This window comes from Mesoplodon mirus (assembly GCF_964341445.2).
Source record: "Mesoplodon mirus genome assembly, chromosome: 2".
NCBI lineage: Eukaryota > Metazoa > Chordata > Mammalia > Artiodactyla > Ziphiidae > Mesoplodon > Mesoplodon mirus.
In genome coordinates, this window is record NC_138977.1 from 79,715,317 (window position 1) to 79,742,679 (window position 27,363).

General features: G+C 38.1%; 1 protein-coding gene across 1 annotated transcript in view; it reads left to right on the top strand.

Annotated features, from left to right (window-relative positions):
- The window catches only part of NWD2 (NACHT and WD repeat domain containing 2), a gene marked incomplete at both ends in the record, with an annotated part of 216,169 nt that overhangs the window by 101,163 nt on the left and 87,643 nt on the right, over positions 1 to 27,363 (top strand). The window contains one exon of the mRNA XM_082611480.1: positions 6,805 to 6,921. Within this exon, the coding sequence (XP_082467606.1) occupies positions 6,805 to 6,921 (117 nt within the window). The remainder of the gene's footprint in view (positions 1 to 6,804; positions 6,922 to 27,363) is intronic.

Here is a 27,363-nt window from a genome sequence, read left to right on the forward strand (position 1 = left end):
AGTGTTATCTTGAAGTTTTGATTTGCAATCCCCTGATGACTAATGACGTTATCTTTTCATGTGATAACATTGATTATCTTTATTGGCAATCTGTGTATATTCTGTGAAGAAATGTCTACTCAGATCTTTTGTCCATTTTTAATTGGGTTATTTGTCTTATTGAGCTGTAGGAGTTCCTTATATATTCTAGATACAAATCTATTATTAAATATGATTTATAAATATTTTCTTCCATTTTGAGGGTGCCCTCTTCACTTTATTGATAGATCTTTTGAAGCACAATTTTTTTTAATTTTGAGGAAGTCCAATTTTTCTTTTTTTTTTTTTTTGGTTACTTGTACTTTGCTATCATATCTAAGAAACCATTGTCAAATCCAAGGTCATAAAGATATTTTCTATAAAAATAGTTTTGTAGTTTTAACTCTTAATTTATGTCTGTGATCTGTTTTAATTTTTATATATGGCATGAGGTAGGGATTAAACTTTGTTCTTTGGCATGAGGTAGGGATTAAACTTTGTTCTTTTGCATATAGATGTCCAATTGTCGCAGTACCATGTTTATTTATTTCCTCATTGATTGTTTTGGCACCCTTGTTGAAATGAGTTAACTGTAAGCATGAGAATTTATATTTGGATTTTCAGTTTTATTCCATTGCCTATACTTATGCCACTATCACACTGTCTTAATTATTGTAGCTTTGTACTAAGTTTGAAATCTGGAAGTGTGAGTCCTCCAAATTTGTTCTCCTTTTGCAAGATTATTTTTGCTGTTCTGGGTCTCTTGAATTTCCATATGAATTTTAAGGTCAGCTTGTCAATTTCTGTAAGCCAGCTGGGAGTTTTATAGTGATTGCATTGAATCTATAGATTTATTTGGGGAGTATTGTCATCATAATATTTAGTCTACCAATCCATTTATAGGGGATGTCTTTCAATGGTGTTTTGTAATTTTCAAAGTGTAAATTTTGCATTTCTTTTGTTAAATTTATTCCTAGGCTTTTTATTCTTTCTGATGTTCTTTTAAATGGACTTATTTTTTAAATTTATCTTAGATTGCTCATTGCTACTATATAGAAATACAAATGGGTTTTACATATTGATCTTGTATCCTACAACCTTGCACAATTCATTAGTTCCAACAGTGTTTTAGTGCTTTCCTTAGAATTTTCAATATACAAGATCTTTTAATCTATGAATAAAGGTGGGTCTACTTTTTCCTTTCCTATATGAGCGCATTTTCTTTTTCTTGCCAAATTGCCTAGCTGGAACCTCCAATATACTGTTGAATAAAAGTGGCAAGAGTGGATATCTTTCTGTTGCTCCTAATCTTAGGGGGAAAGCTTTCAGTCTTCATTAAGTATGATGTTAGATGTAGTTTTTTCATACATGCCTTTTATTCAGGTTGAAGAAGTTAATTTCTGTTCCTAGTTTGTTGAGTGTTTTTCTTTTTTTAACATGAAGGGGTGTTGGATTTTGTCTTTTTTTTTTTTCCTGTGTATGTTGAGACATATGGTTTTTGTCCTTTATTCTGTTAATATATAGTATCCTCCACTAGTTGATTTTCTGATGCTGAGTCAACCCTGCACTCCTGGAATAAGTCCCACCTCATTGTGTTGTATAACCCTTTTAATATGCTGCCAGGTTAGGGTTTTTAATATTTTTGCTAAGGATGTTTATTTTCTTGAGATGTTGCTTTGTATTTTTCTTCTGATATTTTTGTCTGGCTTTGGTACCAGGATCATACTGGTCTCATAGAATAAGTTAGAAAGTATTCTCTTGTAAGTTTTGGAGGACTGAATAATTGGTATTAATTCTTTTGTAAATGTTTGGTAGAATTCACCAGTGCATCCGTCTAGACCTAGGCTTTTTATGCAGCTTTTTAAAAATTACTATTTAAATCTCTTGTTAAAAATGTCTTCACATTTTTCTATTCTGTCCTGAGTTAATTTATGTAATTTGTGTCTCTCTAGGAATTTGTCCATTTCATCTAAGTGATCTAATTCATTGGCATACAGTTGTCTGTAGTATTCTCTAATAATCCTTTTATTTCTGTAAGGTTAGTAGTAATGGCCTCTTTCACCCCAGATTTTAGGAATCTGAGGTTGTTTTTGTTTCTTTTGGTGAATCCAGTTTTATCCATTTTGTTGATCTCTTCAAAGAACCAAATTTGGATTTCATTCATTTCTTTTCCTCTATCATTTTTCTATTCTGTTTCATTAATTTCCATTGTAATCTATTATTTCCTTCCTTCTGCTTGCTTTGGCTTGTGCTTGATGCTTTTTCTATTGTCAAGTTAAATTATTAAAATCATTTTTAATATAGGTGTTTACAGCTCTAAATTTCCTCTAAGTATGGCTTTACCTACATCCCATAAATTTGCTATGTTGTATCTTCATTCTCACTCATCTCAAAGTAATTTTTAATTTCCCTTGTGATTTCTAGATTAATTGGTTATTTAGGAGTGTGTTAATTTCCATCTACTTATGAATTTTCCAAGTTTCTTTCTATTATTGATTTCTAGTATCATTGCATTGTGTTCAGAGGACATACGTTATATGATTTAAATCTATTGAAGGTTATTGATGCTTGTTTAATGATCTAACATATGTTCTCTCCTGGAGAATGTTCTATGTGAACTTAAGAATGTATATTATGTTGTTGGGTAGATTGTCCTAAGACATGTTAGAACTAGTTCATTTATAGTATTGGTACAGTCTTCCAGGATTTTGTTCTTCCCATTATTATATATTCAAGTCTCCAACTATTATAGTTGAATTGTCTATTTCTCCTTCATTTCTGTCAGTTTGTTTTTCATGTATTTTAAGGCTCTGTTTATTGCATATACATTTATAATTGTTACATCCTCCTGATGGATTGACCCTTTTATCATTATAAAATGTCCCTCTTCATCTTTAGTTATATTGTTTTAAAATTTCTTTTGTCTGATATTAGTATAGCCCCATGAGCTTTTTTATGGTTGTGGTTTGCATGATAAGCCTTTTTCCATCCTTTTTTTGAAATATTACATTTATTTTAATACAAATTCTCTTACATATATAGATTGTTTTATTGATTTTGTCTATTGTCATGCTTGTTCTACACTATTATAACACTTTCAATTTTTAAGTGAATTTTTAAAAATTTTTATTGCAGAATAGTTGACTTACAATGTTGTGTTAGTTTCTGCTGTACTACAAAGTGAATCAGTTATACATACACATATATACACTCTTTTTTAGATTCTTTTCCCATGTAGGCCATTACAGAGTATTGAGTAGAGTTCCCTGTGCTATACAGTAGGTCCTTATTAGTTATTTCATATATAATAGTGTGTATATGTAAATCCCAATCTCCCAATTTATCTCTTCCCTCCCCTTACTGCCTGGTAACCATAAGTTTGTTTTCTACATCTGTAACTATTTCTGTTTTGTAGATAAATTCATTTTTACCTGTTTTTAGATTCCACATGTGAGTGATACCATATAATATTTGTCTTTCTCTGTCTTACTTCACTCAGTATGACAGGCTCTAGGTCCATTCATGTTGCTGCAAATGACATTATTTTGTTCTTTTTTATGGCTGAGTAATACTCCATTGTATATATGTACCACATCTTCTTTATCCATTCTTCTGTTGATGGATATTTAGGTTGCTTCTGTGTCCTGGCCATTGTAAATAGTGCTGCAGTGAACACTGGGGGTACATATATCTTTTCAAATTATGGTTTTCTCTAGATATATGCCCAGGAGTGGGATTGCTAGATCATATGGTAGCTCTATTTTTAGTTTTTTAAGGAATCTCCATACTGTTCTCCATAGTGGCTGTACCAATTTACATTCCTACCAACGGTGCAACAGGTTTCCCTTTTCTCCACACCCTCTCCAGCATTTGTTTGTAGATTTTTTGATGATGGCCATTCTGACTGGTGTGAGATGATACATCATTGTACTTTTGATTTGCATTTCTCTAATAATTAGTGATATTGAGAATCTTTTCATGTGTTCATTGGCCATCTGTATGTCTTTTTGGAGAAATGTCTATTTAGATCTTTAGCCCATTTTTTGATTGGGTTGTTTGCTTTTTTGATATTGAGCTGCATGAGCTGCTTGTATATTTTGGAGATTAATCCCTTGTCAGTTGCTTCATTTGCAAAGATTTTCTCCCATTCTGAGGGTTGTCTTTTTTTTTTTTTTTACAGTTCCCTTTACTATACAAAAGCTTTTAATTAGGTCCCATTTATTTTTGTTTTTATTTTCATTACTCTAGGAGGCGGATTAAAAAAGATCTTGCTGTGATTTATGTCAGAGTGGGGTTTTTTAAAGATTTTCTTTTGATGTGGACCATTTTTAAAGTCTTTATTGAATTTGTTACAATATTGCTTCTGTTTTATGTTTTGGTGTTTTTTGGCTGTGAGGCATGTGGGATCTTAGTTCCCCAACCAGGGATTGAATTGGCACCCCGTGTTGGAAGACGAAGTCTTAACCACTGGACTGCCAGGGAAGTCCGCCAAAGAGTGTTCTTCCTGTGTTTTCCTCTAATAGTTTTATAGGATCTGGCCTTACATTTAGGTCTCTAAGCCATTTTGAGTTTATTTTTGTGTATGGTGTTAGGGAGTGTTCTAATTTCATTCATTTACATGTAGCTGTCCAGTTTTCCCAGCACCACTTATTGAAGAGGCTGTCTTGCACCACTTATTGAAGAGGCTGTCTTTTCTCCATTGTATATTCTTGCCTCCTTTGTCATTTTTTCCATCCTATTTTTTCCATCCTTTTAACCTTTTTGAATCTAAAGTGTACTCCTGTAGAAGTATATAGTTGGATCTTGTTTTTATCTAGTCTGACAGTCTCTCTGTTTGGACTTTTTAAACCATTCACACTTAATGGTATTATTGACATAGTTGGATTTACTTCTGCCATTTTACTTTTATTCTATATGTCTGTCATTTCTGTTCCTCTATTCCTCTTCTACTTCTTTGCTTTGTGATATGTGAATATTTTCTAGTTTAACATTTTAATTCCTTATAGTGAAAAAATCATTAATTTTTGAGTTATTTTCTTTGTAGTTATTTTAAGGCATATACATCTTGGTATAAATCATAGGTAGGTTCTGATAAGTTAATTCCAGTGAGCTATAGAAAGACTACTCCCATGTAGCTCTATTCCCTTTTCTCCCTTTTGTGCTATTATTATTATATATGCAACATCTAATAAGTTACAGTGACATAATTACTTTATATAATTTTATGTCACAGAAGATGTGAGAGGAATAGCAGTTGTATATTTATAGCTTTTGTTACGTTAACTTTCATTTTTACCACTTCTGTTTCTCATTTATTCTAAATCCTACCTTTCCTCAGGTATCAAACAGTATCAGCCACAAGGATGGGGACCAGGTTCTGTGTATGGTTGTTAGTTTGTGCATGACACAACTAAGTTACCATTCACATTGCAGATTTGTGTTTGAGAGTTTATTGGCAGATGGCCAAAAATGGACTTCTTCTAGTAATTTCAGTATATGAAGTTCAGTAAATTACAATTCTGTCCAATTAAACTTCCTGTGATGGTGAAGTATTCTATATCTGCATTTTCCAACATGGGAGTCAGTAATCACATGTGACTACTGAGCACTTGAACTGAATTTTTAATTTTAATTTATATTTAGTTTTAGATAACAACAGCTAAGGGCTCTCATAGTGGACAGTCAAGTTATAGTCTCAGAGGTCCCTCTTTCTTAATATTGTGATTAAACCTTGTAAAGTAGATTAAAAGAAAGAACCCCAAAATCAGTGCTGATAGTTTCATATGTTATAAAACTCATGGACTGAGCCATGGCAATATTTTTTAAAAGAAATTGTTATATCTCTATCAGCCATCTAAGAACTCAAATGCAGATAGACAAAGATTTGATACAAACACACTTGTGTGGGGCATTGGCCAGGAGATGGGAAGTACACAGAGCACTTGGAACACAGTGGGGGACCCCATGCTCTTCGCCTACATCTCACTGAATGCCATGCAAACAGCCAGTAAGGAGGAGAGGGTTTTTTTCCTGCTTGCAGGAAATAAAGAAAGGAAAAGAAGAAATCTTCAAAGCTACAATTAGAAACATTTAGCTTATGCAGACAGCAGTTGAGTAAAAGGAATGAAACCCATTCTGCTCTCCATAGCAAATTTTTCAAAGAGTGTACTTGTAAAAGTTTTTTTCACAGACTCTTTCCTCATCGTCATGTTTTTTCAGATATGTATTAATGAAAGCCAAGCTGCTTAGAGAAGATATAAACAAAATGCCTCTGTGGGATAACAGGTTTCTTTTTTCTCTTTATTTTTTTACAGAAATGTAGCTATTTAACTTTGGGTCAGTATATGTGAATGCCCATTATGGTTTTCCCTTCTCATATTGAGACATAACAGTAAAATTATACACTGTTATTTGTCTCAGATAATGTAGTAACTATATCCCAGCTGCTTTCAGACTTCTGAAATCCTGTTACCATTTCAATATAATGAAAGCCTGAATTGCAAAGCCTCTGATATTTAACATTTCATTTTCTCTGGGGCCATGTCAACAGTATAATCAGGAACAAAAAAAAAATTATAGTGTTCATCCGCAAACCATCATGGGATTAAAAAAAAATACCTCTTTAGATTGATCTTAAAAATCATTTTCCCTCTGCAAGGGAAAACCTGCTGCAAAGAGAAAAGCTAGAAGTCACATTAGCTTAATATTGTGAATAAGAATAAAGCCTACACATCAATTGAGTTTTCGCACAGGTGAATTAACGCTGCCTCATCCATTGGTCCCCAGGTCATAGATCTGTACTGGGGAATTGATGAAGATGAATGGGACAGCCCTGAGCTCCAGAAGACCCGCATGAAGCTGCTGGAGGATTGTTTGAAAACTTCTGCAGGTCCATGTTTTGTTGTGGGTATAAACAAACTTAATGCTTTCTTTTGTAGATGAATGTGAGAATTCTTGATTTGTGATTCTTAAGGGGCTTTTAGAATGGGGAAAAATCCCTTGCTTTTCTGTATTTATTTAAAATTCCTAAACTGTCTCCTTGCCCTCAATGTGTGAGGACAAAATCCTCCCCTTTCCATAAGAAGCACTGCAAATTAACAGTGAATAATTTGAAATGGTAATCAAAGGGTTGACAACAATTTCCACAACACCTTGTGATCAGCAGTAAGGCTTGCTGTGTTAGTCCTCCAATAATTATCCTAATTTTCCTTATATTTTATCATGTAGTATTCCATCCTAGTATTTGTTTCTCAAAATTAGAATTTCTGGCATATTTTTTTAAATACTGTGGCAGAAACATTGTTAAAGTAAACCAAACATATGGTCTCAGATCCGCCAATAGGAATTGATACCCTCTGGAAAAAAATTTGTTTTTGCAGTGATTTTCAGCTAGAGATGTTGAACAGGAACATTATTATTAGTTTGTCATTATTTTCTAAAGAATATCCACTCCTCTGTGTAAACACAGTGGTGGTAAGAAGCAGGTCACTCTATGGCAGGTGATGTGCAAGATCACTGCCTCAATTTAGCTGAAGAGAAAGACCTTATCCTGAATCCAAACAGCTCCTACCAATTGATAGGGAAGTTGGCCCTTTTGACACAGGATGTTCTGAGGCTGACGGATGACTGTTAAAATTACTAGTGAAGAAAATGTCATATCTTATATTTAAATGCTAGGTTCAGTGTATTAATAAAAGTTTTTAATTTTTATTTGCATGTCCATCTATATTCAACTCCACATAAGATATAAAGTCTCAAATATTTTTAGTATGTGGATAAATTATTCATTTATCAACCAACTACTTACTGAATGCTGTTCTGTGCCAGGGGCTGCTCTTAGTGCTGGGGCAAGTTGACCCATATGAAGTAGTCATTTTTTTAGGCCAGTTTCTTATGATTTAATGTTAGAATTGAACTAAAAGGTAAGACTTTCTACCCTCATGGAGCTTGTGTCATTATGTGGGGCTAAGAGGAGAGGGCAGGCAAAGATCAAAGAAATAAGTAAAATAAACAATAATCAGATGGTGACAAGAGCTGTGGAGAAAAATACAAAAAGGAAGGAGGAAAGGGAAGAGCAATGAGGGGAGAGACTTCTTATTTTCCATAGAGTAGATGGAGAAGGTCTCACTGATAAGGTGACTAAGGAAGGGAGACAGGAGGAGGGACAGGGAAGAACCAACTGGATAGTCCAGCTCAGCTTTCCAGGGAGAGGAGTGGGGAACATGCTTGGCACATTTAGGGAACGGGAAGCAGGCGGGTGTGCCTCAAGCAGTGTGAGCAGAAAGGGAGAGTGTGGGAGTGGAGGCCACAGCAGGGGGTTTGCCATCTTGAAGTTGGCTGTAAAGATTTTACTTGCACTTTGACATGAGAAGCCGGAGTGCGTTGAGCAGAGGACTGAAGAGATCTGACTCATTTTAAAGCCTACAACTGCTGGTGGTCAGACAGAGGGCTGAGCATGAAGAAACCCATTAGAAAGCTAATGCAATATGCAAAACAAGAAGAATACATGGTTGGAGGCGGGTTGAAGAATGGACATCTAAAAACCGCATCTTGTGGTCTAAACAGACTGCAGAAAGTCCTGAAAGCCATACAGATATACAAAGAGCTAGTAGTGGAAGAGGAATTAAGACTTTTTCCCTGAGTCTGAGGATAGAACTAGACCAGTGGGTAGAAATTACAAGGAGACGGATTTTTGCTCCAGGTGAAGATGATAGAGGCTATAGCTTCCTCTCAGGTTTTGGGGTCACAGATCCCTGGGTCTGACTGACATTTCACAGCTGTGGGACACTGGAGGAACTTCTTTACTATTCTAAGTCTTGGCTTCCTTCTATAAAATAGTTACTTGCCTCCTGGGGTCTTTCTGGGGATGAAATGAATTTATAGGACACTTTTATAGTATCTCACATATAGTAACCCACAAAACTGTTACTTGTTGTTGTAATCATTATTTCTCAAAACTGTCTATATTATGGGTGATGCACTCATTACAAAGTTGTCATCAAACTAGAGAATACAAATCACTCTGGCAGAAGTGCTGTAGGAGAGATTCAAACATTGGAAGACAAGTTAGACCGGATTCCATCATGCTTAGAAAGCCAGATTTAAGAAGCATAAAGAGCTATGTGTATGCCCTGGGGCATCTCTATTGCTATGATCTCCATAGCTTTATACTGATCCAGCCTCAGAAATTCAGGAATGAGAGAGACATTCTCCTTTTATCACCCTGTAGTGTGTCATACTCAAACTAAAATTAGTCATGGCCATTAATCCCTATAATTTGCTGGTAGGGGAATGAATAAAGACTTTCCGAGTTCATGCAGGCTCTGAGAGTAAAAGTTAACTGATAGAACATCAGTAACAACTTCACGGAGCTTAAATCATTTATCCCTCCTTCTCTTCCCTGTTACACGTTGAAACTCAAGGCAACCATGATAAAACCCTGTGGACAGAGTCAGGATTATTCACCCCAGTGATCCTAAATCACGGAAGGTTTATTTCACTGCTTATAGGAGAAAGCACGCCTTTCATGGCCTTTCCTGTTGTAACTATGGTAACAGCAGGCATATGTGTGTCGCTTTTGAGCTCTGGTTTCCTTGCACACTGCTCCCTTGTGACATTTCTACAAGTCATGATGACCCCCTGGGCTGCAAAGCATGGCGTATTACTTCCCCTAATGCTGAAGTGTTTGGCAAGAAAATTCACCATTGCTGAATGAAAAAAATGTTTTTATATCTTCAAAGCCTTCACAGATATTAGCCCTTATGTTAGTTACAAATTCAGTACCAAACAAAGCTTTCATTTTAAGTACCCAGGGGATTGAAGTCCAAAGGGAAACATAAACGTTGTATGCACATGGCTCTTTTCAACTTCATTTCCTAAAAGTTGTCCTTTGAGATATGGCCTGAGGTCCTAGAGACACGCAGGCTGTGCCTGCTAATCCCAGACAATTCTTTGTACGCATGCTTTTGGTCAAAAGGATAGAGTGATAGAGTAAGGTACCTGGACACGTGTCCAGTTTCACTCTCAGGATTAACTTGGGAGATGTATCACACGGAAACACGTCATATCTACTGAGGAAGAATAGCATTTGTAGACATGTGTTTAGAGGAAGCCTCAGACAGTGGGAAAAACACAGAATTTTTCATTCACAACTGGAGTTAGAGCCCTAGTTCTGACAAGGCAGCTCACCGACCTCACCACACTTTAATTCTCACATCCATAAAATGGGAAAATATAACAGGAAAATAAATGTTGAAGAAATATCAAAGGTTTGTTGTGGAAACCAACTGTGATGATATATGTGAGAGTTTTTTATAAACTATAAAGGGCCACACAACCATCAGTTATTATTAAATTGTGATTTCAGTTATTTTCAAATGAGAAAAAATGTTTTTATTCATACTGGGCATTTATGTGACATTGGAAAATTTTCCCTTTGAGAATGTTGATGATAGCCTCAATGTAGAAGGTGTTAAGTCTTGATTCAGACAGTCAAATATTAAAGGATTTTTGAGTTCATTCATTCATTTATGGCTGCGTTGGGTCTTCGTGGCTGTGCGCGGGCTTTCTTTAGTCGCAGAGAGCAGGGTCTACTCTTTTATTGCGGTGTGCAGGCTTCTCATTGCAGTGGCTTCTCTTGTTGCAGAGCACGGGCTCTAGGCATGCAAGCTTCAGTAGTTGTGGTGCATGGGCTTAGTTGCTGCATGGCATGCGGTATCTTCCCGGACCAGGGCTTGAACCTATATCCCCTTCATTGGCAGGTGGATTCTTAACCACTGCGCCACCAGGGAAGCCCTGGGTTCATTCTTAACATTGTCAAATGTAGAGTATATACATTAATTTGCTGAAATTTACTTAGTAAGACCTTAATCTGCTCCCAAGGAGGGTTTTTGACCAGGGCTGCAGTAAACAGGGAGACAGCTCACAGTTGAGTCCAAACTCACTATCTGTTTCTCCTTTTAAGTGCAGAGAATTGCCTCAGCCTTTGCAAAGTGTGGAAACTTTAGCAGAATCTTTCCCCCACCAGTTTGTCCCACCCACTTAGTTCATAAAAACTCCTTATGAAGGGGAGAAGAATATTGCCTGTTGGAGAGAGCAGATTCCATGTACATGCTACCTATACCATCCCCATTTCTCTTCAGTGTGCATTTATGGGGAGAGGGGAATTTTCTTCTTGTCATCCCTCCATATTTGGAGTACCCCCGGATAATTGCTTGGGGAGTTTGGACATTGACTCTGGACCTTGAGCAAAGGCCCATCTCTTGGCAGAAGTTGATAAAAGCAAGTGCTCTGCTGGCTTGAAGAACTAGAGTTTGAAAAGCTTAGATAACTTTAGTGAAGCTGCCCCAAATGTGTGGGTGCTCTGGGGGGTGCAGACAGCATCTCATTACATTCCCTCAATCCACAGTCTGGATGATGTGAAGATTTACTGAGGAAAAGGTATTGGCAGCTTACTCTAAGTGAGCCAGTCCAGGCCCATGCATCCAGTAAAAAGAGTGCCAGTTAGAGACAGGTAAGAGGAGATTCCATGACTTTACATTCAGAGTCAGGACAAAGAGAATGCTGTCTGTGGTACTGTTTTGTTCATTGCTTTGTCAGTTGCTAGGAGTCTCAAGAATCCAAAGCCCGTGTAGCATTCTCATTGGGGCTACCAGATTGCACAGATACAATATGATGGCATTGGAGAGAGAAACAGCCAAGGCCAAAAGAATGGGACTATTGCCATCATAGATGCTGAAGCAGCCTCCCCACCCGGCCCCCAACAACGCACACTGCCATCAGTGGCACGAGACCGAGAAAGAACAGGCCATGCTCTTGCCTACCACAGGCAGCTCCGGGCAGGAGCTCTTAAAACCAGTATGCACAAAGGGAGAAGATGGAAGCTCAGAGAGCTAGATTTTTAAACCAGAAACGTGAAAACTTAAGGTGTCAGACTGCAAAATCTATTATTCAGCAAGTTTAAGTTTTTCCACTAGCCAGAAGAGTAAAGACAAAGCCACAGCTGTTATTGGTAAAAATTAAACCATTCCATATTTGTACATCACTGAGTGACAGTAGTGAACTAAACCTACAGGATATAGATCAGCTCATCATCACCTTCACAGTTAAATTATGCCCACTTGATGGTTCAAGTTTAGTTTCTTACTTTAAATAATTTTAAGAAAATCATACTGTGAGAGTTCTTAAATCATTGAATTTGAAGAAAATTAGGGTTTTTATAAAAGTTTAGCTTTGGAAAATAGTTCATTTTATCCACATTTCAACTTATGATTGACTTACCATTTTAGGTACACTAAATAAAATACACATGAAAAATTAAAACAAGTGCTTAGTTTGTACTTTAGCAACATGTACAGTTTTTTTTATTTAGTTCTCAAATTTATAAGGACAGATTTACTAAAATATAGTACTAAAATGAGAACAGATTTAAACTAGAAAATCATCTAAATTAAAGAATCTAGACATTTTTTAAAGTCCTTTTTTTTGTGTGTGTGTGTGATATGCGGGCCTCTCACCACTGTGGCCTCTCCCGTTGTGGAGCACAGGCTCCGGACGCACAGGCTCAGCGGCCATGGCTCATGGGCCCAGCCGCTCCAAGGCATGTGGAGTCCTCCCAGACCGGGGCACGAACCCGCGTCCCCTGCATCAGCAGGCAGACTCTCAACCACTGCGCCACCAGAGAAGCCCTTAAAGTCCTTTTTAAAAAAAACATTTAGGGGCTTCCCTGGTGGCGCAGTGGTTGAGAGTCTGCCTGCCGATGCAGGGGACGCGGGTTCGTGCCCCGGTCCGGGAAGATCCCACATGCCACGGAGCGGCTGGGCCCATGAGCCATGGCCGCTGAGCCTGTGCGTCCGGAGCCTGTGCTCCGCAACGGGAGAGGCCACAACAGTGAGAGACCTGCGTACCGCAAAAAAAAAAAAAGAAAAAAAAAACATTTAAATAAAAATCTACAACCTCAGATTTTCTAGACATATTTTGCTTGCACAATCAAGAATACTTTACATTAAAATTAAGCTTGTCCAGTTTAAATCAGCTAGACATCATAGTTCTAAGATAGGTTCCATTAATAAATTGGTTCCAATAGATGTTCCAATAGTAAATCACTTGATCACCACCCAAAAAAGTTAGAATGGGCAAACAAAAAGTATTGTTTTTAAAAAAAAAGCTAGTTATCTCACTGGTAGCAGCCAAGAGAGCTGTTTAGTTAATTGTTGCTAATATAGAAAATGTTTCCACAATAAATTTGTATTAATACATAAGCTATTTTCATAGTTTAACTACTTCACAGCCTATGTAAAATAGCACATTTTTTGTGGAAAAAGAATTATGGAGAAAAGAAAGTGAACTGGAGAGCAGTTAACCTCCTTATAACTTAATTGGTAAGAAAAATGTTCACTTAAAACTAGGACTGTAGGGCTTCCCTGGTGGTGCAGTGGTTGAGAGTCTGCCTGCCGATGCAGGGGATGTGGGTTCGTGCCCCGGTCCGGGAAGATCCCACATGCTGCGGAGCGGCTGGGCCCATGAGCCATGGCCACTGAGCCTGCACGTCCGGAGCCTGTGCTCCGCAACTGGAGAGGCCACAACAGTGAGAGCCCTGCGTACCACAAAAAAAAAAAACTAGGACTGTAACAACCTAAAGAGCTAGTAAAGCTATGGAGACAAAAATGATTAAAATTTCCAGAGAGGAGTCCTTCCTTGGTGAGCTGGTTTTACAGACAGAGGCATCCCAAAAGCATCAGCAGTTGTCATCATGAGACATTTGCTGGGCATTGGGCAACATGGGTGATAGAGAGCTGGGATGAAAAAGCAGAGTAAGTTCTTCCACAGTCTTTTGGTATTTAGGAGACAAAGTCCACTAGAACCTAAGAGGAGTATTCAAAATTCTTGCCATTGAAACATTTTAGTGCAAAGAAAACTGAATCAAACTATAATAACCTAGTTGCACTCAGTTCAAATACTGAATAGACTGACATGATTAGCTTCTAACATAGGAAAATGAACCACTAAATAAAAGCTCTTTTAGGGTGGGATGGGGAGGGTGGGAGGGAGGGAGATGCATGAGGGAAGGGATGTGGGAACAGATGTATATGTATGACTGATTCACTTTGTTATAAAGCAGAAACTAATAAAAAAATAAAATAAAATAAAATAAAAAATAAAAAAGCTCTTTTAAATACAATGCCCAGAATACAATGAAAATTACAAGACATGCAAAAAATCAAGAAAATATGATTAATAAAAGAGAAAAAGTAGACAATAGAAGTCAACCCCCCAGATGAACAAGATGATGGAATGGGCAATCAAAAACTTAAAAAATATGTCAATGAAAATAAAAGGTTAAAGGAAAAACTAACACACCATTGTAAAGCAATTATACTCCAATAAAGATATTTTTTAAAAAAAGAAAAGGTAAAAGGATGAGAAGATAATTTCAACAAAGAAGTGAAATCTATAAAAAAATTGATTTTAGAACCAAAAGACAGAAGATCTAAAATTAAAAACTCATTTGATATACATGTGGAATCTGAAAAATTGGTATAGACGATCTTATTTACAAAGCAAAAATAGAGACACAGACTTAGAGAACAAATGTATGGATGCCAAGGGGGAAAGGGGGTTACACCTCCCTTTGCTTCAGATGAAACTAGAGCTTCATCACATCATGAAAAATGATCAGTTATGACCCTAAATCATCAGAAAAAATGATTTTTAGAGTTCTCTACTGAGAAAGATTTGCATCAAAATAGTTAAAGTCTAGCAAACTTGAGTTCTTCAGAATGACTCATTAAATCCCAGATCTCTAGATAGTGGAGGTGAAACTCTCTGCTCCTTCCACAAAAACCTCTAGTTTGTAGACTTGAAAATCAAATGTATGGATACCAAGGGGGAGAGGGAGGTGGGTGGGATGAATTGGGAGACTGGGATCAACATATATACACTATTGATACTATGTATAAAATAGATAATTAATGAGAACCTACTGTATTGCACAGGGAACTCTACTCAGTGCTCTGTGGTGACCTAAATGGGAAGGAAATCCAAAAAAGAGGGGATATGTGTATATGTATAGCTGATTCACTTAGCTGATTCACTTTGCTGTACAGTAGAAACTAACACAACATTGTAAAGCAACCATACTCCAATAAAAAATTTTTTAAAAACTCATTTGATGGGCTTAATAGGAGACTGAACATAAGACTGGATTAGAGAACTCAAAGAGAAGTCAATAGAAAATATCAAAACTGAAGCACAGATTTTAAAAAATAGGAAAAACAGAATGGAGCAGAAGAGACATGTGAACCACATTCAGTCTCTCATAAATGTAACTGGAGTCCTAGAAAGAGATAGAGAAAAAGGATGGGAAAAGAAGTAACAAGTGAGAATTTTCCAAAACTGTTTAAAGACATCAACCCACACAGATTCAAAAAGCTCAGTAAACTGCGAGCAAGAAAATTGCATCTCAGTACATTATAGTAAACTGCTGAAAAAAAAAGAAAAAAATTAAAATACATCAAAAGGAAAAAATAATCATTACCTACAGAAAACCCAAACTTTCAGCTGATTTTTAATAGAGAAGCTCTGGAAATCAAAACACAATGGAAAGTCCCAAAGATTGTACACAAGATGGTGGAGTAAAAGGACCTCCTCTCATGAGCACACCAAAATCACAACTAACTGCTGAACAACTATCAATAAAAGACTGGAATCTACCAAAAAAGATATTATACATCCAAAGACAAAGAAGAAACCATGACCTGGTAGGAGGGGTGCACTCGTGTTATAATCAAGTCCCATACCACCCTGGGGGGGGGGCAACCCACAAACTGGAGAATAATTACATCACACAAGTTTTCACACAGGAGTGAGAACTCCGAGGCCCAGGCCAGGCTCCCAAGCCTAGGGGTCTGGCACTGAAAAGAGGAGCCCCCAGAGCATTTGGCTTTGAAGGCTAGCAGGGCTTGACTGCAGGAGCTCCACAGGACTGGGGGAAACAGAGACTCCACTCTTAGAGGGTGCACACAAGGTTTCACATGCATCGGGACCCAGGACAAAAGCAGTAACTCCGTAGGAGCCTGGGACAGACCTACCTGCTGGTCTTGGAGAGTCTCCTGGGGAGGCAGGGTGTGGCTATGGCTCTCTCTGGGGTCATAAAAGCTGGTGACAGACACAGTGGTGACCTACGTGAACTCTGGCCAGAGGAAGACGTTTTGGGTCCTTGGCACTGAGACCTGGCCCCACTCAACAGCCTGTAAGCTCAAGTGCTGGGATGCCTCAGGCCAAAACAACCAACACGGCAGGAACACAGCCCCACCCATCAGCAGACAGACTGCCTAAAGACTTCCTGAGCCCACAGCCACCTCTCGACATGCCCCTTGACACAGCCTTACTCACCAGAGTGCCAAGACCCAGCTCCACCCACCAGTGGGTAGGCACCACCACACCTGCCCTTGGCCAGGAAGCCTTCACAAACCTTTAGACCAGCCTCATCCACCAGGGGCAGACCCCAGAAACAAGAAAACTACAGTCCTGCAGAACTGAGTCCACAAACACAGGTCAGAACCTACCTGGGGTCTGGCCCTAGCATGACAAGAGAGGAGTGTACTGCTGGGACACATACAACATCCCCTACAGAGGGTCACTTCTCCAAGGTTGAGAAACGTAACTAAGCTACTACACACATAAAGATACAAATAGAAATTTAAACAAAATGACATGGCAAAGGAATATGTTCCAGATGAAAGAATAAGATAAAACCCCAGAAGAACAACTAAGTGAAGTGGAGATAGACAATCTACCTGAAAAAGAGTTCAGAGTAGGGATCGTAAAGATGATCCAAGAACTCAGGAAAAGAATGGATGCACATAGTAAGAAGTTACAAAAGCTTTTAGCAAAGAGTTAGAAAATATAAAGAATAACCAAACAAACTTAAAGAATACAGTAACTGAAATGAAAAATACACTAGGGAGAATCAATAGTAGAATAAATGAGGCAGAAGAACGAATCAGTGAGCTGGAAGACAAAGTGGTGGAAATCACTGCCATGGAACAGGATAAAGAAAAAAGAATGAAAAGAAATGAAGACAATTTAAGAGGCCTCTGAGACAACATCAAATGCACCAACATTCGCATTATAGGGGTCCCAGGAGAGAAGAAGAAAAGGGCCTGAGAAAATATTTGAAGAGATTATAGCTGAAAACTTCCTTAACATGGGAAAGGACACAGTCACCCAAGTCCAGGAAGCACAGAGTCTCATACAGGATTAACTCAGGAGGAACACACTGAGACACATAGTAATGAAACTGACAAAAATTAAAGACAGAGAAAATATTAAAAGCAACAAGGGAAAAACAACAAATAACATACAAGGGAATCTCCATAAGACTATCAGCTGATTTTTCAGCAGAAACTCTGCAGGCCAGAAGGGAATGGCATGATATATTTAAAGTGATGAAAGGGAGAAACCTACAACCAAGAATACTCTACCCAGCAAGGCTCTGGTTCAGATTTGACAGAGAAATCCAAAGCTTTACAGGCACGCCAAACGTGAAAGAATTCACCAAACCAGCTTTACAACAAATGCTAAAGGAACTTCTCTAAGTGGAAAAGAAAAGGCCACAACTGGAAACAGGAAAATTATGAGGATGGGAAAGCTCACCAGTAAAGGCAAACATACAGTAAAGGTAGAAAACCATCCACATACAAATTTGGTATCAAAACTAGTAATCATGAGAGGAGGAGAGTACAAATGCAGGATATTTGAAATGCATTTGAAATTAAGAGATCAGCAACTTAAAACAATCATGTATACATATAGACTGCTATATCAAAACCTCATGGTAACCACAAATGAAAACTCTATAATAGATATAAACACAAAAAGAAGAAAAAGGAATCCAAACAACACTAAAGATAATCATCAAATTGCAAGAGAAGAGAACGTAAGAGGAAAGGAAGAAAAAAGATCTACAAAAAACAAAGCCAAAACAAGTAACCAAATGGCAAAAAGAATACACATATCAATAATTACCTTAAATGTAAATGAATTAAATGCTCCAACCAAAAGACATAGACTGGCTGAATGGGTAAAAAAACAAGACCCATATATATGCTGTCTACAAGAGACCCACTTCAGATCTAGAGATGCATACAGACTGAAAGTGAGGAAATGGAAAAAAAGGTATTCCATGCAAATGGAAATCAAAAGCAACCTGGAGTAGCAAGACTGATATTAGACAAAATAAACTTTAAAGTACTGTTTCAAGAGACAAAGAAGGACACTATATAATGATCAAGGGATCAATTCAAGAAGAGGATATAACAATTATAAATTTATATGCACCCAACACAGGAGCAACTCAATATATAAGACATATGCGAATGGACATAAAAGGAGAAACTGACAGTAAAACAATAATAGTGGGGGATTTTAACACCCCACTTATATCAATGGACAGAACATCCAGACAGAAAATCAATAAGGAAACATAGGGCTTAAAAGACACATTAGACCTTATGGACTTAATTGATATTTAGAGAATGTTCCATCTGAAACCAGTAGAATACACATTCTTTTCAAGTGCACATGGAACATTTTCCAGAATAGATCACATGCTGGACCACAAAGCAAGTCTCAGTAAATTTAAGAAAACTGAAATCATATCAAGGATCTTTCTCAACACTATGAGATTAGAAATCAACTATAAGGAAAAACACTGTAAAAAACACAAACACATGGAGGCTGACAATATGCTACTAATCAACCAATGTATCACGTAAGAAATCAAAGAGGAAATCAGAAAATACCTACAAATGAAAATGAAAACACAATGATCCAAAACCTATGGGATGAAGCAAAAGAAGTTCTAGAAGGGAAGTTTATAGTGTTACAGGCTTACCTCAGGAAATGAGAAAAATCTCAAATAAACAACCTAACACCTAAGGCAACTAGAGAAAGAAGAACAAACAAAACTCAAAGTTAGTAGAAGGAATGAAATCATAAAGATCAGAGCAGAAATAAATGAAATAGAGCCTAAGGAAAAAATTAAAAAGATCAATGGAACTAAAATGTAGTTCTTTAAAAAGATAAGCAAAATTGACAGACCTTTAGCCAAACTCATTAAGAAAAAAAGAGCACTCAAATCAATACAATTAGAAATGGAAAAGGAGAAGTTACAACTGACACCTCATAAATACAAAGGACTATAAAAGACTACTTCAGGCAACTATATGCCAATAAAATTGACAACATAGAGGAAATGGACAAGTTCCTGGAAAAGTACAACCTTCCAAGACTGAACCAGGAAGAAACAGAAAATATGAACAGACCAATTACAAAAACTGAAATTAAATCAGTGATTTAAAAATTCCCAACAAACAAAAGTCCAGGACCTGATGGCTTCACAGGCGAATTCTATCAAACATTTAGAGAAGAGCTAACACCTGTCCTTCTCAAACTCTTCCAAGAAATGACAGAGGAAGGAACACTCCCAAGCTCATTCTACGAGGCCACCATCACCCTAATACCTAAACCAGACAAAGATATCACAAAAAAAGAAAATTACAGGCCAATATCATTGATGAACATAGACACAAAAAACCCTCAACAAAATACTAGCAAGCCAAATCCAACAATACATTAAAAGGATCATACGCCATGAACAAGTGGGATTTATCCCAGGGATGCAAGGATTTGTCTGCAAATCAATTGGTCCGATACACCACATTAACAAATTGAAGAATAAAAAGCATATGATCATCTCAATAGATGCAGAAAAAAAGCTTTTGATAAAATTCAACATACATTTCTGATAAAAACACTCAGTAAAGTGGGCATAGAGGGAAACTATCTCAACATAATAAAAGCCATATATGACAAACTCACAGCTAACATCATACTCAACAGTGAAAAGCTGAAAGTATTTCCTCTAAGATCAGGAGCAAGACAAGGATGCCACTATCATTCAACATAGTTTTGGAAGTCCTAGCCACAGCAATCAGAGAAGAAAAAGAAATAAAAGTAAACCATATTGGAAAAGAAGAAGTAAAACTGATTGCAGATGACATGATACTATACTTAGAAAATCCTAAAGATGCTACCAGAAACTAGCATCTAAAAACTATTAGAGCTCATCAATGAATTCAGTAAAGTTTCAGGATACAAAATTAATACACAGATATCTGTTGCATTTCTATTCACTAAACAATGAAAGATCAGAAAGAGAAATTAAGGAAACAATCCCATTTACAATCACATGAAAAAGAATAAAATACCTAGGAATAAACCTACCTAGGAGGCAAAAGACCTGTACTCCAAAAACTATAAGACACTGATGAAAGAAATTGAAGATGACACAAACAGATGGAAAGATATACCATGTTCTTGAATTGGAAGAATCCATATTGTCAAAAAGACTGTACTACTCAAGGCAATCTACAGATTCAATGCAATTCCTGTCAGATTACCAGTGGCATTTTTCACAGAACTAGAACAAAAAATTTTTAAATTTGTATGGAAACACAAAAGACTATGAATAGCCAAAGCAATCTTAAGAAAAAATGGAGCTGGAGGAATCAGGCTCCCTGACTTCATACGACAAAGCTGTAGTCATTAAAACAGTATGGTACTGGCATAAAAAAAGAAATATAGATCAACGGACAGGGTAGAATGCCCAGAAATAAAGCCACACACCTATGGTCAATTAATCTGTGACAAAGGAAGCAAGAATACAAAATGGAGAAAAGACAGCCTCTTCCATAAGTGGCACTGGGAAAACTGGACAGCTACATGTAAAAGAATGAAATTAGAACACTCCCTAACACCATACACAAAATAAACTCAAGATGGATTAAAGACCTAAATGTAAGACCAAATATTATAAAACTCCTAGAGGAAAACACTGGCAGAACACTTTGATATAAATTACACCAAAATCTTTTTGGATCCATCACCTAGGGTAATGGAAATAAAAGCAAAAATAAATAAATGGGACCTAATCAAACTTAAAAGTTTTTACACAGCAAAAGAAACCATAAATGAAAAGACAACTTATGGAATGGGAGAAAATATTTGCAAATGATATGACTGATAAGGGATTAATTTCCAAAATATACAAACAGCTCATACAGGTCAATATCAAAAAAAAAAAAAAAAACAACCCAAACAACCCAATCAAAAAATGGGCAGAACATCTAAATAGACATTTCTCCAAAGACATACAGGTGGCCAAAAGGCACATGAAAATATGCTGATTGTCACTAATTATTAAGGAAATGCAAATCAAAACTGTAATGAGGTACCACCTCACACCAGTCTGAATGGCCATTGTCAAAAAGTCTGCAAATCATAAATGCTAGAGAGGGTGTGGAAGAAAAAAAAACTAAAATTAGAGCTACCATATGATCCTGCAATCCCACTCCTGGGCATATACCTGGAGAAAACCATAGTTAGAAAAGATACATGCACCCCAATGTTCATTGCAGCACTATTTATAATAGCCAAGACATGGAAGCAACCTAAGTGTCCATCAACAGATAGATGAATGAATAAAGATGTGGTACATGTATACAATGGAATATTACTCAGCCATAAAGAACAAAACAATGCCATTTACAACAACATGGATGGACCTAGAGATTGTCATACTTAGTGAACTAAGTCAGACAGAGAAAGACAAATATCATATGATATCACTTATATGTGGAAACTAAAAAAATGGTACTTTTTTTTTTTTAACATGTTGGGGGTAGGGGTTTTTATTAATTTATTTATTTTTGCTGTGTTGAGTCTTCGTTTCTGTGCAAGGGCTTTCTCTAGTTGTGGCAAGTGGGGGCCACTCTTCATCGCGTTGCGCAGGCCTCACTATCGCGGCCTCTCTTGTTGCGGAGCACAGGCTCCAGACACGCAGGCTCAGTAGTTGTGGCTCACGGGCCTAGTTGCTCCGTGGCATGTGGGATCCTCCCAGACCAGGGCTCGAACCCATGTCCCCTGCATTAGCAGGCAGATTCTCAACCACTGTGCCACCAGGGAAGCCCAAAAACTGGTACAACTATTGATGAGAAAGACAGACTCTAGCAGAAAAGAACTTCTACAAAAAAAGATATAAAGAAGGAACCACAATGAGATGGGTATGTGCAGTATAGTGAAGACCCATACCTCAGGTTGGGCAACCCACAAACAGGAGGTTAAGTACAATTGCAGAGGTTCTCTCAAAGGAACAATGGGTCTGAGCCCCACATTGGCTCCCCATCCTGGGGGTCCTGCACCAGAAGATGAGCCCCTAGAACAACTGGCTTTGAAGGACAGTGGGGCTTACTTTTGGGAGACCTAGAGGGCTGTGGGAAATAGAGACTCCACTCTTAAATGTTGTATACAAAAGCTCACATGCTCCAGGACCTGGAAATAGAGATTCCACTCCTAAAGGTTGTATACAAAAGCTCACATGCTCCAGGACCTGGGCAGAAGCTGTAATTTGAAAAAAGCCTGGGTCAGACCCACCTGCTGATCTTGCAGAGTCTCCCGGAGAGGAGGAGGCAACTGAAGCTCACCCTGGGGACACAAACACTGGCAACAGCCATTATTAGGAGCTCATTCTACTTCATGTTAACTGGTGCTGGCAAGTGCCATTTTGTAATCCTCCCTCTAGCTTATTAGCTTCAGGACTCAACCCCAACAGGCAGCCTCTAGGCATCAGAACTGGGATGTCTCAGGCCAAACAACTAGCTAAGTGGGGACACAGACCAGCAGGCAGGCTGCCTTAAAAATGCCTGAACCCACAGCTGCACTGTGACACAGGTCCTCCACCAGAGGACCCAGGACCCAGCCAAATGCACCAGTGTGCATTCACTAGCCCTGGGACCAGCCTCACACACCACTGGGCAGATACCAACCCTAGGAACACCTGGGATCTGAGAGTGCCCACCAGCCCCAGAACCACTACAGCGAGCCATGGCAGGACCCAGCCCACTCACTAGCAGACCAGCTCAAGAACCCTCAGGGCCTTGCAGCCAGAGACCCCAAGAACAGACTCTGCCGAGTGAGCCAGCACTAGCCCTGAAACACCCTGGTCCTCAGACCCCCACACAAGCAGTCCAAACCAGCTCTGGGACCTCTGGGACCCCCAGGCCCTGCAGCCAGAGACCCCAGGATCCAACTCTGCCTGCTAGTGGGCTGTCACTAGCCCCAAGTCCCAACTTCACCCACCAGTGGGCAGGTAATAATAGCCCTGGGATTCCCTGGATCCCAACCCCGCCCACCAGGGGCTGGTCGCCATCACTAGGACCACCACAGCCTGCCTTGTCAAGACCCAACCAACATACCAGCAAGCTGGCACTATACCAGGGACCCCCACGGCCCTGGCTTTGACCACAACTCCAGCTCTGAGACACCTTGGGCCCTTCAGTAAGTGTCCTCAGGATCCAGCCCTACCTACCAGGGGGATGACACCAGCTTCAGGAACCCCAGGGCCCTGCAACCAGAGATGCTGGTACACAGCTCCACCAACCAGTGAGCCAGCACTGGGAACCCCCAGCCCAGTCCCTGGCCCTGCCCTCGGGCAGCCCAGCACCAGCTCTGAGTTACCATGGACTCTTCACAGCTAACCACCCTGGGATCCAGTAACACTCACCAGCAGACCAGCACAATCTTTGAGACACCCTGAAACCTTCAGCCAGATGTGTCAGGAACCAGCCCCACCTACAAACAGGCCAACAGTAGATCTGGGAACCCCTGCCCTGTAACCACTCACACCCAAACCTGACTCTGCCCACCAGTGAGTCACCACTAGCCCAGGGACCCCATCCCCAGGGTTCCACAGACAGCTATCTCCTGACCCAGTCCTGCCAACCAGTGACTGGCAGCCTCTGAACAAGGCAGGGCCTGGCAATCAACCAGACCAGGGGCCAGCCACAACTACCAGACCTCCCATAGTAGTCAGTCTTCCACAACAGAAGGACCCATACAGCCCACATAGGGATACCCCTAGACCTTATAGCTCTGGTGACCAGAGAGGCATGTGCTGCTAGGAAGCATAGGATGTCTCCTACAAATGGCCACTTTTCCCAGGTCAGGAAATATAACCAACCTACCAGATACATATAAATTCAGATGGCAAATTAGGCAAAACAAGAGGACAGAGTAACATGTTCCAAACGAAGGAACAGGATAAAACCTCAGAAGAAAAACTAAGTGAAATGGAGATAGGCAGTCTACTAAATAAAGAGTTCAAGGTAATGATTGTAAAGATGATCAAAGAACTCAAGAGAAGAATAGATGAACAGAGAAGTAGATGCTTTTAACAGAGTTAGAAAACAAAGAAGAACCAAACAAATGAAGAATACAATAACTGAAATAAAAAATACATTAGAAGGGATCAACAGTTGATTAAATGATACAGAGGAATGGGTCAGTGAGCCTAAAGATAGAGTAATGGAAATCACTGAACAGAAAAAAGAATGAAAAGAAATGCGGACAGGTTAAGAGACCACTAGGACAACACCAACTGTACTAACATTTGCATTATGGGGTCCCCAGAGGAGAAGTGAGAGAGAAAGGGGCAGAGAATGTATTTGAAGACATAATAGCTGAAAATTTCCCTGACTTGGGAAAGGAAACAAATATCCAGGTCCAGGAATAACAGAGTCCCAGACAGGACCAACCCAAAGGGGCCAAACCAAGACACATTGTAATTAAAATGGCAAAAGTTAAAGAGAAAGAGGGAATATTAAAAGCCGCAAGGGAAAAGCAACAACTTACATACAAGAGAACTCCCATAAGGCTATCAACTGACCTTTCAGCAGAAACTGCAGGCCAGAAGCTCTACAACCAAGAATACTCTCCCCAGCAAAGCTCTCATTCAGGTTTGTTGGGGAGATCAAAAGTTTTACAGACAAGCAAAAGCTAAGAGTTCAGCACCACCAAACCAGCTTGACAAGAAATGTTAAAGGGATTTCTCTAAGTGAAAAAGAAAACGCCATAACTAGAGACTTGAAAATTACAAAAGGAAAAATCTCATTGGTAAAGGCAAATAAACATTAAAAGTAGTAGTAAATCAACCATGAACAAAGCTAATAGGAAGGCTAAAAGAAAAAAGTAGTAAAATCATTTTTCCCACAATAAGCAGTTAAGGCTACACACACCAAAAAAAAAGATTCAAAATAATGATACCAAAAACAGTAATCATGGGAGAAGAAGAGTAAAAATGCAGGGTTGTTAAAATGCATTGGAGGTAACTAATAAGGACCTATTGTATAGCACAGGGAACTCTTCTCAATACTCTGTCATGACCTATATGAGAAAAGAATCTAAAAAATAGTGGATATATGTATAACTGATTCACTTTGCTGTACAGCAGAAACTAACACATTTTAAATCAACTACAATAAAAATTAAAAAGAAAAGACTAGAAGAACAAAAAAGTGCTTGGTAAGTAAGAAATCAGCAACTTAAAATTATGTATGTGTATATACATATATGATATATATTGCTATATATTATCATGGTAACCACAAACCAAAAATCTCTAATAGATACACACACACAAAAAGAGAAAGGAATCTAAACATAATACTAAAGATAGTCATCAAATCACAAGGGAAGAGAGCAAAACAAGAGGAAAGGAACAAAAAAAGAACTATAAGACAACCCCAAAGCAATTAACAAAATGGTAATAAGTATATACCTATCAATAATTACTTTAAATGTAAATGGACTAATGCTCCAATCAAAGAGAGTGGCTTAATGGATATAAAAAGAAGACCCACATATATACTATCTACAAGAGACTCACTTCAGATTTAAAAACACACAGACTGAAAGTGAGGAAAAAGGTATTCCATAGAAATAGACAAAGAAGGACATTACATAATGATCAAGGGATCAATCCAAGAAGATATAAGAATTGAAAATATACAAGCACCCAACATAGCAGCACCTAAATACATAAAGCAAATATTAACAAACATAAATGGAGAAGTTGACAGTAACACAGTAATAGTAGGGGACTTGAACACCCCATTTACATCAATGGAGAGATCATTTAGAAAGAAAATCAATAAGGAAACACTGGCCTTAAATGGACTTAATAGATATGTATAGAAAATTCCATCCAAAAGCAGCAGAATATACATTCTTTTCAAGTGCATGTGGAGCATTCTCCAGGATAGGTCATATGCTAGGTCATAAAATAAGTCTCAGTAAATTTAAGAAAATTGAAATCATATTTAGCATCTTTCCTGACCACAACACTATAAGAGTAAAAATAAACCACAAGGGAAAAACTGAAAAAAACACAACCATGTGGAGGCTAAACATTATGCTACTAAATAACCAGTGGATCACTGAAGAAATCAAAGAAGAAATCAAAAAATACCTGGAGACAAATGAAAATGAAAACTCAATGATCCAAAATCTAGGACACCAGCAAAAGCAGTTCTAAGAGGGAAGTTTATAGCAATAAAAACCTACCTCAGAAAACAAGAAAAATCTCAAACAACCAGCTTTATACCTAAAAGAACTAGAAAAAGAACAAACAAAACCAAAGTTAGTGGAAGGAAAGAAATCATAAAGAACAGAGCAGAAATAAATGAAATGGAGACTAAAAAGAAATAGAAAAGATCAAGGAAACTGGTTCTTTAAAAAGATAAACAAAATTGATAAACCTTTAGCCAGACTCATTAAGAAAAAAAGGGAGTGCCCGTCAATAAAATCAGAAATGAAAAAGGAGAAATTACAACTGACACCACATAAATACAAAAGATCATAAGAGAATACTACGAAAAACCATACTCCAATAAAATAGACAACCTAGAAGAAATGGACAAATTCCTAGAAATGTACAAACCCCCAAAACTGAAACAGGAAGAAATAGAAAATATGAACGGCAAATTACCAGTAATGAAATGGAATCAGCAATGAAAAAACTCCTAACAAACAAAAGTCCAGGATCCAATGGCTTCACAGGTGAATTCTACCAAACATTTAGAGAAGAGTTAACACCTATCCTTCTCAAACTATTCCAAAACATTGCAGAGGAAGGAATGCTTCTTAACTCATTCTATGAAGCCAGTATCCAAAGGAAGATATCACAAAAAAGAAAATTATAGGCCAGTGTCGCTGATGAACATAGATGCAAAAATACTCAATAAAATATTAGCAGAATGAATTCAGTGATACATTAAAAGGATCATACACCATGATCAAGTGGGATTTATACCAAGGATGCAAGGAAGGTTCAATATACACAAATCAATTAATGCAATAAGCCTTAACAAACTGAAGAATAAAAATCATATGATCAACTCAGATATAGAAAAAGGGTTTTGACAAAATTCAACATCCATTTATGATAAA